At 41.4% G+C, this 18316-nt stretch overlaps 1 protein-coding gene across 2 annotated transcripts in view; it reads right to left on the bottom strand.

Moving 5' to 3' along the window:
• Positions 1-18316, bottom strand: part of GLI3 (GLI family zinc finger 3) — a 137450-nt gene that overhangs the window by 88758 nt on the left and 30376 nt on the right. For both annotated transcript variants that reach the window (XM_060195879.1, XM_007535469.3), the window contains exons 2-5: positions 15921-16126; positions 11257-11403; positions 5296-5497; positions 336-549 (exon numbers count right to left, since the gene is read on the bottom strand). In XM_060195879.1, the coding sequence (XP_060051862.1) occupies positions 336-549; positions 5296-5497; positions 11257-11403; positions 15921-15999 (642 nt within the window). In that variant the 5' untranslated portion in view covers positions 16000-16126. The remainder of the gene's footprint in view (positions 1-335; positions 550-5295; positions 5498-11256; positions 11404-15920; positions 16127-18316) is intronic.

Consider the following 18316-nt stretch of genomic DNA (forward strand, 5'->3'; position numbering starts at 1 on the left):
CACGTGGCATGAAGCTCAAGGACCGGCATAAGGATCCCAGTTTGAGCCCCCAGCTCTCCACCTGCAGGGGAGTCTCTTCACAGGCGGTGAAGCAGGTGTGCAGGTGTTTATCTTTCTCTTCCCCTCTCTGTCTTCCCCTCCTCCCGCCATTTCTCTCTGTTCTATCCAACAACAATGACGACATCAACAACAATAATAACCACAACATTAAAGCAACAAGGGCAACAAAAGGGAATAAATAAATGAATAAATATTAAAAAAAAAAAAACAGACTTAGCAGTAGTCCTTTATAATTACTTGGACAGGACAGGCCAGCTCACCAAGTTGCCTCTCACCTGTGTGGACTCTGACGGGCCGGAGCTGACTTGAACTGGATTGAGAACAGCAGGGATCCCTGGAATAGGCCTCTGTGTCGGAAAAGTTGGAGCCGGGTGGATGAGTGGAGGGCTATGTCCAAAGGCCGAGCCTAAACTCTGCTGACGACTTAAGATTTGCTGATGCATATGGAGAGACACGGGTGCAGAAGGGTAGGTGAAGCTCAAGGCAGGGCTAGACATAGGCAAATAAAGAGCAGAGGATATCGCTTATAAGAAACCCCAATAGTACTACATGCATGCAACATCTGACATTACTATCTTAAACCATATGTCACCTGCCTACCTAAATTAGAAGCCAGAAGCAATTATTGACACAATCTTGAAAACTTCTAGGAGCAAAATGATCACTAAGGCAAGACATGTGTGTGTGTGTGTGTGTGTGTGTGTGTGTTTGTTGTGTGTGTGTGTGCTTGCTGTGTGTGTGTGTGTGTGCACGCACATATAAACACAGACCTGAAAATAAGATTCAGCCAAAGGGAAACAAAAGGCATTGGCTCAATAATGACTATTTATTGCAATAACAAACTTTAGATATAAAAAAGAGAGAGAGAGAATGGGTGACTGAGTGTTTTATAGTACGTTCATTGGCTCTCAGTTCCGTGCGTTCCTGTGCATGGAGCAATTCCTTTAATCTCAACTCACACTGCGTACTTTCATATGTCTCCGGATCTTATTACAAGGAGAAAGAAAATCAATTGGTTAAATGTGTTTTGAACACCATGCTTGTCATATCACTCATTTGTTTGTAAAGATGGAGAGCTTGGTTCATCCAGAATGCCACCTAAAGAATTTCCATCAGTGCCGTCTGGTTACGGAAGCTGATGGATGAACCTCTCCCGGCTGAGATCGGTGATCAATGGGATCCGATGGAGAAATAGTCCAAAGGAAGAACACAGCTCCCTCTTCCAGCTACACGGCCTGAAGTGTCCATTCAAGTCTGCTATACATGCTAATGGCCGTCACCACTCCATGGGCTTCCCCAGTTTTAATCAGTTCTGAGAAAATCACACTATTTCCCCACTATGGGGAATGTCAAATTATTTCTTGTACCAGCAATAGTTTAAGAATCAAATCCTCTTAAAAGAATGAAGGGCTTTTGAGGAATTCGCTCATGTCTTAAAATGAATTAGAATGATAATTACATTCATAAATTTTTATTTCTTAAAAATCAGTGACAATGCGTGTGATATGTGTATGTATCCCCACATCCTGTGGTGTAATGGCCAGGAAGAATCAGGGTTTCTTAGAATATCAAAGGTAGAACTCATGCAAATTTCTAATATTGTGGGATAATTGCTAGTGCTGTTAAGCACATTAATGGAGAATATAATAATTAAAATAACAAAATTCGAACCATTTCAACAACTTTAAGTAATAATTCTGAAAATATACTCTGTTCATTAACATGACTCCACATTTTGCCTACTTGACTACAATCTATAAAAGGCAGATTCAATAGGATTACATTACTATTATTTCTATGGAGAGCCTTGAATTACAATAACTTGCTCATTTAAGATGGAATATCATTAAGAATACCATAGGAGAATTTCACCAGGCTTGGAGGAACTCCCTGCATTCTACATTGTATTTCTTTAATAAAAGAAAGCAGAAACATGGTGAAAACACTCATTGTTCACAGTAATTTAGGAAGAAATCAGTAATAATATTCTGTTTCTGCAGTGCTATAGTTTCTGCCAGTGTTTCCGAAAGCAACCATGAATGATTACAGCAAGACTTAGCTAAGGTAGCTGTGTGGGTGATTGATAGGGCATTAATCAAAAGATGCATATCTGCCTCAGAATCTGTTCACAAGCTTTCCTCTAATAGCTGATTTCATGTTCACTGAGCTCTGTGCCAGTTTGTCCAATTTATTTTTCAGTGTACAAGTCATTCATCAAAAAACACAATGATTTAACGTATCCCCTTTCTCCCTTTCGGTGAATGAGTATTACTAAGTGTCACTACCTCATTCTGTTCATTAAAAAAGAGACCACGGGGTGGAGGGTAGACAGTATAATGGTTATGCAAACAGACTCTCACGCCTGAGACTCCAATATCCCAGGTTCAATCTCCCACACCACCATAATCCAGAACTGAGCAGCGTGAGGCCACAATACACACGTTTATAACGTGACAGAGAATCTGCAGGACCTTCCATGCACCTCTCTGGAGTTGCCTGAGCATCAGAATCAGACAGACTTGGAACTGACAGTGAAAGTCACGGACACTTCAAATGCCGGGAAGCACAGGGTCTGAGGACTCAGCAAGTCGCCAGCGAATTAGAATTAAGACCATTAAAGCAAACATTTCACAATGAAGAAACTGCCCTTAATTTATATATATATATATGCAATTTAAAAATGCTAGTAGCTGAGGGTAGGTCTACCTGATTTTTTTTTCAAGTTACCTTCATTACATAGCACACCCTTCCATGCATCTGGCACAGGGTACAATCGCCTGCACTAAAAGGAAGGACTAAGGGTAGCACCAATTTAACTGCACGGATGGTGAAGTGTCTCCCTTTCCCTACTGCCTTATCCCTTTGTCCCTGACACTACATTAAAAAAGGAAGAAGACAAAAGTAAAATTCAGTACTGTATCTGTCCTCAGGTACATTCTAACTTAAGCAGACGCAGGAAGGAGCTAAGAAAGTCTTCAACACCTTTGGGCAACGCCGCCTTTCCAGACGCTTCAGTGACTGATAAAACAAGACAGAAGAAATAAACATTCTTGAGGGTCCAGGTGGTAGCGCAGTAGGTTAAGTGCACATGGCGCAAAGTGCAAGGACGGGTGCAAGGATCCTGGTTTGAGCCCCAGCTTCTAACCTGCAGGGGGGTCATTTCACAGGAGCTGAAGCAGGAGGACTTAAAAAAATCACAAAGGGGTACCCTAGACTGTGTGGCTGGCTAGACATCTTGGCCTCATCACTTTGACCTCTCCTCTAACTTGAATTCTGTTTCCCAGCATGGATGTCAATCTAGGATAATCTCATCTTAACATCCTTAAATTAGAACTGGGCAATGGTACACCTGGTAGAATACACACATTAACTTGCACAAGGACCTGGGTTCAAGTCCCCAGCCCCTACTTAACAGGGAAGATGTTTCATGTGAGGTAAAGCTATGGTACAAGTGTCTCTCTTGTTCTTCTCCCCTCCCCCTTTCCTCTTCCTCAAAATTTCTCTCTGTCTCTGTCCAAACCAGAGACAGAATGAAACCGAAAGCATGTCTTAAAAAATCTTGACACGATTTAGATGTCAGCGTCTAGATGTAACAGCTATCTTTTCAAGAACAACTTTTTCTAATTTTGCAGAGAATGGACAGATAACTAGGATTATTTTATATGTGTATGGATAAAAGGACACACCTTTTATCTCCCAATTCCACCTCAGGTTCTTTCTGTCTCTAGCCAATAAATGAACAGATCAATAGAAAACATATAAAAAATAAGATCTTTAAACAGAAACAAGAGTAGTCATCATTTTTAGTACAACCTACTACTATTCTAAGACTGTTTCTCTCTCAGGACTTTTGAGATGCCCTCAGCATGAGTGAACAACTAAAGCTATTGTTCATTTATAGGCATAAATAAACAACTTCTCCCTAATTCAAAGCAAGGTCAACCAAGACTGATTTTTAATGTCTACTTTTTTTAAAAGGTTAAAGAAAGGAATCTTCATGATTTGCAAAATAGCTATAGTTCAAAAATATTGCCAGCAAATGAATTCTTACATGGTTGGTGAAAAACTTGGGGGAGAAGAAAGCTAATGTTTCAATCAGAGGTATTTAATTAATTAACCAGAATATTATCTAAGTCTGTGACGAAAGTAGTCATTTTTAACTACACAGTGCAACACAATAGATAACTAGCTGATCAAAGCAATGGCCACAAAACCTAATATTTGTAAGTTGGTCTACTTATCATCTCTGCTTATTGATATAGGCCCACCTTGGATCATTAGCAGTGCGATGTTTTTTAATATTTATTTATTTTCCCTTTTGTTGCCCTTGTTTCTAAGTGTTGTTGTAGTTATTATTGCTGCTGTTATTGATGTCGTCATTGTTAGGACAGAGAAAAATAGAGAGAGGAGGGGCAGACAGAGAGGGGGAGAGAAAGACAGACACCTGCAGACCTGCTTCACTGCCTGGGAAGTGACCCTCCCTGAAGGTGGGGAGCTGGGGGTTCAAACTGGGATCCTTATGCCATTCCTTGTGCTTGGCGCCACGTGTGCTTAACCTGCTGTGTTACTGCCTGACTCCCCAGCAGTGAAACATATTTTATATGAGTCATGTTTATAGAAACCTGTGTCTATACCTTCATATTACCAGAGGAAGTATTCAAATGTAGCTAGACAAAGGAGACTAGTCAAAACAGAGATTTTTTTCAAATTAAGAGAAAACCACTTTATAAAACAAGGCAATGTTCTTTTGCCAGGTTTTCTCTGATAGGTACACCGTCTTCCATTGTCAACCTGCGTTTATTTTGCATTAGTCTAACATCTCCCAGCCTCTCAGCCTCTCATCTTTCTCTCCTTCTAATGTCTGCCTTCTCCAGTAGTAACGGAGACAAGATTTCTCCCTTGATTGGCATTTTATTTCTAGTTCTGTTCTTGCATGAGTCAAACAACTGATACTGAGTTTGAGTCTTCTTAAAGAAGGCCCAGAGACAGAAAAAGAAATTTGTCACTGTCTCTAAGAATTGCCATCATCCCAACTAAATGGCGATTTCTGTAATATGGACTACTCTCTCCCAGTTGTTGACTCTGGGATTAGTGGGATAACATTTGAATTGCATTCAAGGTCAGATGAAGCATAACGTTGTATATCCTTCCTCAGAGAAAGTCAGCGTTGCAAATGCAGTTGAGTGCAAACACTTTGTTAAAGAGAAACCATCATGCATTCAGAAAAATACATACCTTATTGCACTTGCAGATAAGTGACCATAGGAGCCACTTGCTGAAGAGCTGCTGCGGGAATTATTGAGAATTGTGACCAAGGAATTGGGAGATGTCCTTATCATGGTCTGAAGGTCAAAGCTATGATCGGATAGTGGTGAGATGGACAGTGTTCGTTTTCGGCTCGGCCTGCCTGACAGCCTGGGACTGGGGAATCTGGCGCCTATTACATAAACAAAACAGAAGCTCATTAGCTGCGGTTGCACTAAGTAGCTATTATTTATTGTCATTTGCCTTTGTGGAAGGAGTGAAAGGTAAGAAACCAACAACTTGTGGTGACAAGTACCTCTCCACCCACTTGTGATCTAGTGGCTACAATTGAGAAAATTAGGGAGAAATATTTATCTTCCAGGGGCTTACCTCAGGGGAGCTCTGTTTATTAATGTGCAGGCAAAATGATAAATTGCTAAACAAAAGGGAAAGACTTTTATGTGTTATCCTTTCCATTTCTGGTGATTTATGGATCTGAAGGTTGCTTAGATATTCCTATCATTAATTCACCACAAGCGACAAGACCGTAGTTCCCAGAGTTGAACAACACACCACACTCCCCACCCGACAGGCACCATCTTAAGCCAATGAGCTAAAGGAAAGACAAGAGAAAAAAAAAAAGAATAAAAGATTGCAAGATAAAATAATTCAGCTTAGTTATGCCCTAATTTCCTGTAGTTATCTGATCCATGGAATACTTAAAAGCTTTACTGAAACAACTGATAAATGCATTACCCTAAGTTAATGAATCTTTATTGGGGGCAGTTTTTTTTTTTGTCTCCAGGGTTATTGCTGGGGCTGCAATATGCCTGCACTATGAATCCACTAATCCTGGAGGCTATATTTTCCCTTTTGTTGTCTTTGTTGTTTATCGTTGTTATTGCTGTCATTATTGTTGGATAGGATAGAGAGAAATCAAGAGAGATAGGGAAGACAGAGAGGGGGAAAGAAAGACAGACACCTGCAGACCTGCTTCACTGCCTTTGAAGTGACCCCCTCCCCCTTGCGAGGACGGGGAGCCGAACCTAGATCCTTAACTCCTGTCCTTGCACTTTGCGCCATGTGTGCTTAACCTGCTGCACTACCGCCTGGCCCCCCTGGGGGGCAGTTTTGCCTCTAGCATCTGGAGACATTGTTATCACATTGCAAGAGGGGCTACTCACATCCACTAGGTAAAGGCCAAGGATGCCCTTAAAGATTCTGCAATGCATGGGACAGTCGCACCCCTTCACCCTCAACCTTGAGGAAGAATTAACTGGCCTCAGTCAAGGAACCCTGTCCAAAAACACTTTTTATTATTTTTATTTACTGTACAGAAATGATCAGAAATCAAGAGGGATGTGGGTGATAGAGAGGGCGAGAGACAAGAGAGACACCTGCAACTCTGCTTCAGGACTTCTAAAGCTTTTCCCCTGCAAGTGAGGACCAGGGACTCAAGCCTGGGTGGACCTTGAGCACTGTAATATGTCCACTCAACCAGGTGAGACACCACATGGCCCCACACCATTTAACATCTTGAGATGTGGTGGATTTAAAGATTTTTCCAAGGTGTGGTGGTCGGAGGGGAAGAAAAAAAAAACAAACAACATTTTCTTTAATTAAAATTTTTTTTCTTCTTATTGGATAGAGACAGAGAGAAATTGAGAGTGGAGGGGGAAGATAGAGAGGGAGAGAGACAGAGAGACATCTGCAGCTCTACTTCACCACTCATGAAGCTTTCCCATGCAGGTGGGGACCAGGGGCTTGAACCTGGATCCTTGTGCACAGTAGTATGTGTGCTTAACCAGGTGTGCCACTACCTGAATCACTACCAATATTTTCTTTATCAGAGATGAACTTTTATACAGTGCAACATGCTTTGAGATTATGTAATCAACAATGAATATAGAAGACCATGTAGGTAACAGTGTAGAAAAATTCATGAACGTAGTTTTAGAGTTAGTAAAAATAAATCACAAACTGGAACTTGGTACTATCCATGCATAAAACTGAAAAACCAGTTTGAGTGACAAAATTAGTCTCTTCAATGAAAATTGTTTTATTACCATCCCGAATGAGGGCATGCTAGTGCAAATACAGCACTTCCGGCTAAGTGTACGGCCTTTAGCACTTACATCCGATCGTCTTTTATAACATCTGTCTCATGTATACACGTGGGTGCCTCTCTTCACCTCCCCCCTCACACACACATTTACCTCACTAGAGACTGATTTCATTAGGGGTGTTTCTCGAAACTTTACATCAGGCTCAACCTGACGCTGTTGACTGGCTACGGAAGAAGGGCAAACGGAAGAAGAATAAGGAGAAGGAGGAGAAGGAGGAGAAGGAGGAGGAGGAGGAGGAGGAGAAGGAAAAGGAGAAGGAGAAGGAGAAGGAGAAGGAGAAGGAGAAGGAGAAGGAGAAGGAGAAGGAGAAGGAGAAGGAGAAGGAGAAGGAGAAGAAGAAGAAGAAGAAGAAGAAGAAGCGTTTCTGAATGAGGAGGTATTTGCTCCACTTCCCGACAACTTCAAAAGACAAGTCAGAGTTACTGCTAATTTCTACGTGATCTTTGTAGCAAACTTTCTCCATCTCAGTGATCACTTAGAGAGTTAAAAGTTAAAAGGACAAGAGGGCTGGGTGGTGGAGCACCTGGTTGAATGCACATGTTACAATGCGCAAGGACCCAGGTTTGAGCCCCCGGTCCCCACCTGCAGGGGGAAAGCTTCCCAAGTGTTGAAGCAGTGCTGCAGGTGTCTCTTTGTCTCTCTTCCTCTCCATCCAAACCTTCATTCTCAATTTCTGGCTGTCTCTATCCAATAAATAAATAAAGATAATATAAAAATAATAATAAAGTTATGACACGGCTGGGGAAATAACATAATGATTATACAAAAGACTTTTGATGCCTGAGGCTCCTATTTCCCAGGATCAATTCCAGCACTGCCCTAAACCAGAGCTGACCAATTTCTCTGGTAAAAAAAAAATAATAATAAAAGTCTAAGTTACAAAAACATTTTGAATACTGTGGAAACCTGAAACCCCTTCTAAATCACTATATATCAATAGAAAGGAGATCATCTGATGTTAGAAAATATTAGAAGTTATATACTTTCCTCATTATTTACCAAGATCAGACAGCAAGAGCCATTGCAGATAGCATAATGGTTATGTAAAAAGACTCTCATGCCTGAGGTCCCAGGTTCAATACCCGGCAGCACTGGTGTCTCTCTTTCTCTCTCTCATTAAAATAAATTAAATATTTAAAAAAGAATAATGGCCCCCCAGCTCCCCACCTGCAGAAGTGTCGTTTCACCGGCAGTGAAGCAGGTCTGCAGATGTCTTTCTCTCCCCCTCTCTATCTTCCCCTCCTCTCTCCATTTCACTCTGTCCTATCTTAACAGCGATGACACCAATAATAACAACAATGATAACTACTACAACAATGAAAGACAACAAGGGCAAAAAAAGGGAAAATAAATAAATATTAAAAAGTAATAAGCCAAAAAAAAAAAAAAGAGAGAGAAAGAAATGGCATGGCTCACCTAGCTTTTCTCTTCAACACAGACTTGTAGAAGTCAGTTTCCAGCAGTAGAATCGGTATGGCTGTCAGGAGCCCTTATTTCTACAGTGTTCCTTGATTTAAGACCATTACACTTGTAAAAGGTAGAATGGTAACTATTAAATCTATTTCTTCTAACATGCACCATATACTTTCTCCTGCAGTTTGCTGAAACCCAGATATGCCAATTGTGAGCACATTCAAAAGTCAGGTGCTCACCTGAAATCAATGGATTGTGATTTCTGACAAGTAAAAGCCCTGAAAGTCTGGAACAAGGAGTGGAAGTGATCCACTCGATCTCAGCGTGGCTTGGCTATAACAGGTGTGCATTTAATGTAATAAATAAATAAATAAAGTTGTGATTCTTCATTGGAAAGTGTCCTTTGACATAAATTCTGGGTATTCTTTTATATTCTATTTACGTAAGAGCTCTTTCAACTGTGTTAAAAGAGACTTTAAACTCATTCCAACTCCTTAACATGTTCTTTCTGACTTCCAGGCAAAGACTGATGAAGTCAGAATCTGGGGTTCATGAATTGAGATTTCTCAGCTGAAGTGGAATGCTAAAGTATGGGTGAATATTTTTAAAGCAGTTAACAGAGAAGTGGTTCAGTTCTTCAGCGAAATCAAGATTTCTTTCTTGAATAGCAGACTGATCTTTCATACTGCAACACAGATATCTCCTACCCAGCTTTTTGTTAATTGTTTTGTTTCCCTATCCTAATAAAAACTGTGACAGAGAAAAAGGAGGTTTCTTCTTCTATGATGAATGATAGGACATCTAAATTCCTACTTAATGACAATCAATTCACTGTATACTCAGGCAAATTAAAATTCCTTTAATTAGTTTTTACAAAGTAAAAGGGTAGCTTCATCCTTTATTTAGATAAAAACCGCCACTGTCTGACTAAACACATTCTCATCAAATAGAAAAGGTAATGTGGGTTGACCTCCCAAAGAGTCCCTCTTATTTTAATTCTTTATTTGCAGATTCCGAATAACTAATTTGCATAATAACACTGAACCTCCCCCCCCCAAGAACTGCTAATTGAAATGTGGTTATGATGAATTTGAAATGTAAGCTCACTACTGCACAAAGCCTCTGTAACAAAGAAAGCTTCTCTAGTAGATGTAACACATTTCTTATATGTTGAATATAGTAATGAACCCCCACACTGGACACCAGCACATGCTAGGTTCCCATGTAAACAGTTTTACCAGTTCATGATGTATGAAGATTAAAATTGTAGATTCGTGTCTGACTCAAAGCCAGACTGCTGCCACTTTTTCCCCAAACTATCTTTATCTATTTACTGGATAGAGACAGTCAGAAATCAAAAGGAGAGGGGGTGATAGAAAGGAAGAGAGAGAGAGACACCAGCAGCCTTGTTTCAACATTTGCAAAGCTTTCCCCCTGCAAGTGGGGATTAGAGTCTCGAACCTGGGTCTTTGCACATTATAACACATGTGCTCCACCAGGTGTGCCACTGCCTAGTCCGTGCTGCTATATTTAAAGAAAAGTGCCTTTAACCTGTCTCTAAGGCCTTGGGAGAAGATGGTGGTCATCCTGGGGTAAGAGGAGTGGAGGTAGAGAACATTAGTGGTAGCAGTGGAGTGGAACTATACTCCTATTATCTTGTAATCCTACAAATAACTAATAATTTTAAGGGGAGTAGCTTTTGTTGATGTATGCCTTGGATGTTGCTTGAGGGTTACTTCCTGGCAGCTAGTAAACTGATCTTAAAGAACTGGAATAAATAAAAACTCTGTTGTGTTCTGAAAAGTGATAGTCAAAGGCTCATTTGTCTATATGTCTAGATAAGTAACTCAATGGAGCCACCATAAGCCTTAGAAGATCCAGAAATAAGTGATATAAAATGCATTAAATGATCCCATTTTTCATCCACTGCTCTGTAGAAAAAGCTGCTAGCAAAAAAAAAATAAATAAATTTAATGCACAGGGAGCATCAGTAGAACTGCAAAACCAAATGGAGTTATTTTTGGAAATTAATTTTGAAAGCACAGGAGGTGTGAAACTAAGGAATGACTGGGCAAGGAGACACACTCTCACTCTCTCTCCTTCTTTGGTCATCAGGACAATCCTGTTTATTTTTGTCCGTCTACCAAAATTATAATGACCTGTAGTTTCCAACTCATTGATATCTTTGAGCAAAAGAGGTTGTCTCAGGATGGCTGAATCTGTGGTTTCCTACAAAACCAAGGGACTTAAAGCACTAAATGTTACTCTTCTTTCTCTTTCTCCTTCACTTCCTCTTCCTCTTCCCCTTCCTCCCCTTTTTTGAAAAGTTAAATCACTTGATTTTTTTTTTTTTTGAGTTCATGAGTTAAAATATGCTACCCCTAGAAGTACAGATAACAACTCCATCACTTACTGTCCATGGCATGAAGATATTCCATGTGGATGGCCCCAGCACCGGCTGTGGCAGCAGGAATGATGTCTGCATAGGGGCTACGCTGACCAGCTAACAGCGCCATCTGATGGTAGTGATATTCAGCGGGGCTCACTCCTGCATGGGGAGCTTAAAGAGGGAGCAAGGAAAAGACAATTATTTGTTTTTTAAAAAATGCTTCAACAATAAACTTTTCGGGGGAGGGGGGAGTAGTGCAGAGGTTTAAGTGCACATGGCACGAAGTGCAAGAACTGGTGTAAGGATCCTGGTTTGAGCCCCAGGCTCCCCACCTGCGTGGGGGGTGGGGTGTGTGTGTGGGGGTGTCACTTCACAGGCGGTGAAGCAGGTCTGCAGGTGTCTATCTTTCTCCCCCTCTCTGTCTTCCCCTCCTCTCTTGATTTCTCTCTGTCTTATACAAGAACAACGGGAACAATGACAGCAATAACAATAGTAGCAACAATAATGGAAACAAAAGTGGGGAAAAAAACGGCTTCAGGAGCAGTGGGGTTTGTAGTGCAGGCACTGAGCAACAAGAATAACTCTGGAGGCATAAATAAACAAACAAATAAACAAATAAATAAACTTTTCTTGGGACACTTGAAAGTCCATTTGCTATACAACCCATTTCAGCAATTCCCTTCATGCCACAATTAAGAAGAAAAAAACAACTAAATGTAAAGATAGCACAGGAAACAATATAAATCAGTATTTTTAACTCAAATTGTTCTTCATAGAAATCCACTAGATTGAGGTGGCGCAGTGGGTTAAGCACACATGGCCCAAAGCCAAGGACCAGTTTAATGATCCCAGTTTGAGCCTCCCAGCTCTCCACCTGCAGGGGGGTCACTTTACAAGCAGTGAAGCGGGTCTGCAGGTGTCAATCTGTCTCTCCTCCTCTGTCATCCTCTCCTCTCTCCATTTCTCTCTGTCCTATCAAGAACAACAACAATAATAACTACAATAAAACAAGGGCAACAAAAGGGAATTAAAAAAAAAAAAGTCTAAAAAGAAAAAAAGAAATCTACTAGATTATCTTGTACATGATAATAAAATTGGAAGGACAGAAGAAAAGAAATGCACAGGTTAAAAGAAGGCATCCAAAATTCAAACTGATTAAAATGTATACTTTTAACTCACAGCTCCCCAGGTTTGCTTCCTCAAATAAAAGGGTTTCTTATAACAAGTCAATGTATGTTTCCCCCCGCCTTTTTTTTTTTAATAGAAGAAGACAACTGTGACAACCGTGATAGCTTTCCAAACATACATATGATACGTCCTTAGGCTTTCTGACAGCAGTGTCTGAGTCAGCTTTTACTACCTTGAAGGCTCGGTTCTCACAAGTAGAAAAGGCAGCACCCTTTAATAACATACAGCTGACTGAGAAGCTGCAATTTTGAGTTCCATCGTTTAAAAGCCCCCCCTTTATAGTTACAATATCAAAAAGAAAATATACCTATCAATCTGGAACAATTTACTGCCAAGAGTTAGTTCTACAAATTTGGATAATAATTGGTTTCCACCTGCCAGATTACGTACAAAAGCAGCAAGATATTTTAGCGATTCTGAGGGTGGTCTCTGGATTCATGAAAGTCTGGAAGTAAATTCCAGCTCTCGTTCTTAGCGCTGAGGTCCCCGAGAACCTCATGGCTGTTGGGAACAATAAACCAAATAATGCAAGTCAATGCTGTGTTTGCACGTGATATTGAATCAATCAAAGTTCATTTATATAATTGCCATGTGGTGACACCAGCATTCTAGCAAAAAGTCTCTTGCTTTTCTTCTGTATTTGTGTCCAAAATATTTACACATGATTATAATGATTCTAGATAAATACAAAAAAGCTTAACCAAACTAACCAGACATTTTAGTGACTAGACATAATTTGATTTAGTATTAATTGGATTCTTGAAGGGTAAGGAAGGCAGAATGAATGACTAACCAAAAAGCATTTTATTCATACTCAGCATCTAACATTATGGAAAGTGGGGTCAGAGGTAGATAGTATAATGGTTATGCAAAGAGACTCTCATGCCTGAGGCTCAGAAATCCCAGGTTCAATCCCTCCCCACCACCACAAGCCAGAGCTGAGTCTCTCTGGTCTCTCTCTGTATCTCTTTTTCATTAAAAAATATATTTTTACATGTATTTATTTTTGTAATATGTATTATATAAAAATATGTATTATATAATATATATATTGCCTCCAGGGTTGTTGCTGAGGCTCAGTGCCTGCATTATAAATCCACTGCTCCTGGAGGCTATTTTTTCCCTGTTGCCCTTGTTGCTTATCCTTGTTGTTGTCGTTGTCATTATTATTGTTACTGCTGTCATTGTTGCTAGATAAGAAAGAGAGAAATGGAGAGAGGAGGAGAAGACAGAGAGGGGGAGAGAAAGATAGACACCTGCAGACCTGCTTCACTGCCTGTGAAGTGACCCTCCCCCCCCCCCCCGCAGGTTGGGAGCCAGGAGTACGAACCGGGATCCTTATGAAGTTCCATGCACTTTGTGCCATGTGCGCTTAACCCACTGCACTACTGCCCAGCCTCCAAATAAAATATTTTTAAAAGTTATGACAAGATGCTTTAACTAGAGGTTCCACTTTTCCTAGCCCAACTAGGAAGCTAGGCATGATTCCAAATTGTTTTGTGAGTGGCCTTCCTGATGCCAGTTTCTCTCTCTGCATTCCATTTTAAATGCTTTGATGCACTCCTTAGCACTCTATGAAGGGGACTGTCCACTCTTCCCATTGTAAATCAAATCCCAAAATAAGGCTTTTCCACTAAATGGGAAGAATTACTTTTCTTAGACATCTTTCTAGGCACTGTATATTCATTACACTGGATCAAAAGAAAAATGAAATTGTAAATACGACTAGAAAATAGCCACGCTTATATAAGTACAAGATGGGGAGGCAGGCAGTAGCGCAGCAGGTTAACCGCACATGGTAGGAAGCGCAAGAACATGTATAAGGATCCCCATTCGAACCCAGGCTCCCCACTTGCAGGGGGGTCGCTTCACAAGTGGTGAAGCAGGTCTGCAGTTGTCTTTCTCTCCCCCTCTCCGTCTTCCCCTCCTCTCTCCATTTCTTTCTATCCTATCCAACGACAACATCAACAACAATAATAACTACAACAACAATAAAAAACAACAAGGGAAACAAAGGGAAAATAAATAATAATAAAAATTTTTTAAAAGAAGTTTTCTGCAGAACACTTACCCCCAGACTAGGTTCTTTTTTTTTTTTTTTAATTTTTTATTTATAAAAAGGAAACATTGACTAAACTATAGGAAAAGAGGGGTACAAATCCACACAATTCCCACCTCCAGAATTCTGTGTCCTGTCCCCACTCCTGACAGCTTTCCTATTCTGTAACCCTCTGGAAGTATGGACCCAGGGTCATTGTGGGATGCAGAAGGTGGAAGGTGTGGCTTCTGTAATTGCTTCCCCGCTGAACATGGGTATTGATGGGTTGATCCATACTCCCAGCCTGCCCAGACTAGGTTCTAAAGGAAAAAAAACTTTTGTTGTTGCTGTTGCCAGGATTACCCTTAGGGCTTTCTACATAGACATATTTCCACAACTCCTAGCAGTGGTGGAATTTATTTGCTTATTTATGTTTATTTATTTATTTGAGGATGAGAGACAGAGAGAGAAAGACAGAGAGAGAAAGAACGAGGAGGAAAAAAGAGAAAGAGAAAACACCACAACAGCACTGTTCCATTACTTGGAAGCTACCTTCATGTAGCTGTGCTGCCCCCTCCCCCCCTGCATGTAGACGGGGGCTTGAAATTGGGATCTCACAAGTGATCAGTGTGTCTTCTCCTAGGTAAGCTAACTCCCGCATCCCTCCCCTCCAACCTCACACACCAATATGCAATTTCTTTTCAAAACAGTAAGGACTGGAACTCAGTATGGCCAGGACACGTCACAAAGTTCAAGGATTCAGGTTCAAGCCCCTCCCTGGTCCCCACCTGCAGGGGGGAAAGCTTGGAGAGTGGTGAAGCAGGGGCTGCAAGATGTCTGTCTCTCTCCTCCACCCCTCTCAATTTCTCTGTCTTTATCCAATAATAAATAAATAATTTTTTTAAATGATATTGGTTTTGAATGGGCACAAGTTTCAGTTGAGGAAGGCGAAAATTTGTTGAGGCGACAGACGAATGAACACAGAGAGAAATGGAGAGAGGAAGGGAAGACAGAGAGGGAGAGAGAAAGATAGACACCTGCAGACCTGCTTTACTGCTTGTGAACCGACTCTCCTGCAGGTGGGGAGCCGGGGTCTTGAACCAGTATCCTTACCCAGGTCCTTGCACTTTGCGCCACCTGTGCTTAACCCGCTGGGCTACCGCCCGATTCCCACGGACACACTTTAAAAGGGTTACAACGGCTTAAGGAGAACTCATTGTGGTCTGGCTTTGGGTGCTACCCCTGCCACTAGTCACAAGGAATGGACTAGGTCACCATTTATTTTCTTGACTCTGCTGGGGCGACCCTTAAATGAAAGGTCTCAGCACACTGAGAACAGTGTCTGACACAGGGAGACACTCAGTAAACATCAGAGCTCCCGTCTCCCGTGTGTGGAGGTAGGGAGAGGGGACAGGTGTGCAGCATGATGTACAGGAGCAAAACAGGCTGATCCAAGGCTTACCGTCTGTAGGGCTCAGTCCGCGAGCTGCTGAGATCATGGAGAGGGACGGGCTGCTATGCAGAGAGCGGATGTAGTCCATGTAGGGGTTGATGTAGGGATGTGGAGGGCTAAAGGGGGACTCCGATGCTGTAGCAGGGTTCCGGTGTGGAGAGATCCTAATGAAGGGTAGGTCTGGATATGTCGGGCTACTAGATAAAGCAGAAGGCCTAAGGACAAAGAAAATCAGAAACAAGAGGCTTGTGAAACACGTATTTCCTTCCACAGGTAGAAACTGTCCGTGAAAGAACACAGGACATTTTTTTTTTAATATTTATTTATTTATTCCCTTTTGTTGCACTTGTTTTATTGTTGTAGTTATTGATGTCATCATTGTTGAATAGGACAGAGAGAAATGGAGAGAGGAGGGAAAGACAGAGAGAGGGAGAGAAAGACAGACACCTGCAGACCTGCTTCACCGCCTGTGAGGCAACTCCCCTGCAGGTGGGGAGCTAGGGCTCGAACCCGGATCCTTATGCCGGTCCTTGTGCTTTGTGCCACCTGCACTTAACCCGCTGAGCTATAGCCAACTACCTTTTTTTTTTTTTTTAAAGTAAATCCATGTCCTAAGAAAAAAAATTAGGGAAGCATGTCTATTTTCAGGACTGTTATCTCAAAATCACAGAGACACAACGTAGGCAAAATGCTACACGGGAACTCTTTGGGCCAAGGAAATGAAGGGAATTTCAGAGCATTCTGAATATGAGAAGATACGGGCCAGCCACTGGCTTTTTTCTCATCAGAAGAAATTCACAGCAGACATTCCAGCTTAAAATACTTTCTGTGATTCTGTTTTCCACTAGACCTGTATGTACAGTGATGTCAGACTGAAAATTTATCTCTCACCTTCATCGTGCCTCCTTAGGAATAAAAAAATGATTAACAATAAAGGAAAAATGCAAATGTATCTGGTCTGGAAGTTTGAGAAGTTTCCTCAAATAAAAGACTAAAAAAACAAAAAGTGAAATCAGATACTCTGTATGCAGACATGAGCTAAGCCACTAAGGGTCTTGTAGTCTTAAGTAAAACCAATAGTACAAATTTGGGTTCCTATGTTTTTAAGGTAATAACTTTTTTTTTAATACCACAGTGCTGACCAGCTCTGGCTTATGGTGGTGTAGGGGGACTGAACCTGGGACTCTCAGGCCAAGGCATAACCATGGCATAGCATTATGTATCTTTGTATAAACATTATGTATCTACTCCCAAAGTAACAATTTTCTTTTTCTTTTTTATTATCTTTATTTATTTATGGGATAGACAGCCCGAAATTGAGAGGAGATGGGGATATAGAGAGGGAGAGAAACAGACAGACACCTGCTGCCGTGCTTCACCACCTGCAAAGCTTTCCCGGCAGTTGGGGACCCAGGGCTCTAACCGCAGTCCTTGCTCACTGTAATAGGAGCGCTCAACCAGGTGCGCTACCACCCAGCCCCCGAAGTAACAATTTTCTATCAGGTAACACTAAGAGAAATTTTCTCAAAAGCTCATCCTTTTTTAAATTTTATTGAGAGTTTGCATGGATTACAGTGCAGGTGCTGACATATGGATAGATTTTCATCTTACCATGACAGGTGTCTGCAAAACACTCTCAGTCCCAACTTAGGTCCTTCTAGACCATCATGCACCAGGATCCCAACACAGCTTCATTACCTCCCTTTCCCCTCTTTCCCCAGAGTCCTCTGCTTTGGAGCAATACACCGCACCCAGTCCAAGTTTCACTTTGTATTTTTCCTTCCTGTTCTTGTTTCTTAAGCGCCACCTGTAATTGAAATCATCCGGTACAGTCTTTCTTTTTTTAAATCTCACTTAACAAAAAAATGAAACCAAAAAAAGTGCCATTTAATTGAGGTGAGTGGCACTTAACTTTTTTTTTTTTTTTTTTTAACCTCCAGGGCTATCACTGGGGCTCGGTACGAATCCATTGCTCCTGGAGGCGGTTTTCCCATTTTGTTGCCCTTGTTGTGGTTGTCATTATTGTCACAGCTGTTGTTGTTGGATAGAACAGATAGAAATGGAGAGAGGGGAGTCGGTTGGTAGCGCAGCGTGGTTAAGTGTATGTGGTGCAAAGCGCAGGGACCGGCGTAAGGATCCCTTTTCCAGCCCCCGGCTCCCCACCTGCAGGGGAGTCGCTTCACAGGCGGTGAAGCAGGTCTGCAGGTGTCTGTCTTTCTCTCCCCTTCTCTGTCTTCCTCTCCTCTCTCCATTTCTCTCTGTCCTATGCAACAACGACATCAGTAACAACAATAACTACAATAAAACAACAAAGGCAACAAAAAGGGAATAAATAAATAAATACAAAAAAAATTAAAAAAGAAATGGAGAGGAGGGGAAGACAGAGAGGGGGAGAGAAAGGTAGT

This window comes from Erinaceus europaeus, chromosome 8 (genome assembly GCF_950295315.1).
Source record: "Erinaceus europaeus chromosome 8, mEriEur2.1, whole genome shotgun sequence".
Lineage (NCBI taxonomy): Eukaryota > Metazoa > Chordata > Mammalia > Eulipotyphla > Erinaceidae > Erinaceus > Erinaceus europaeus.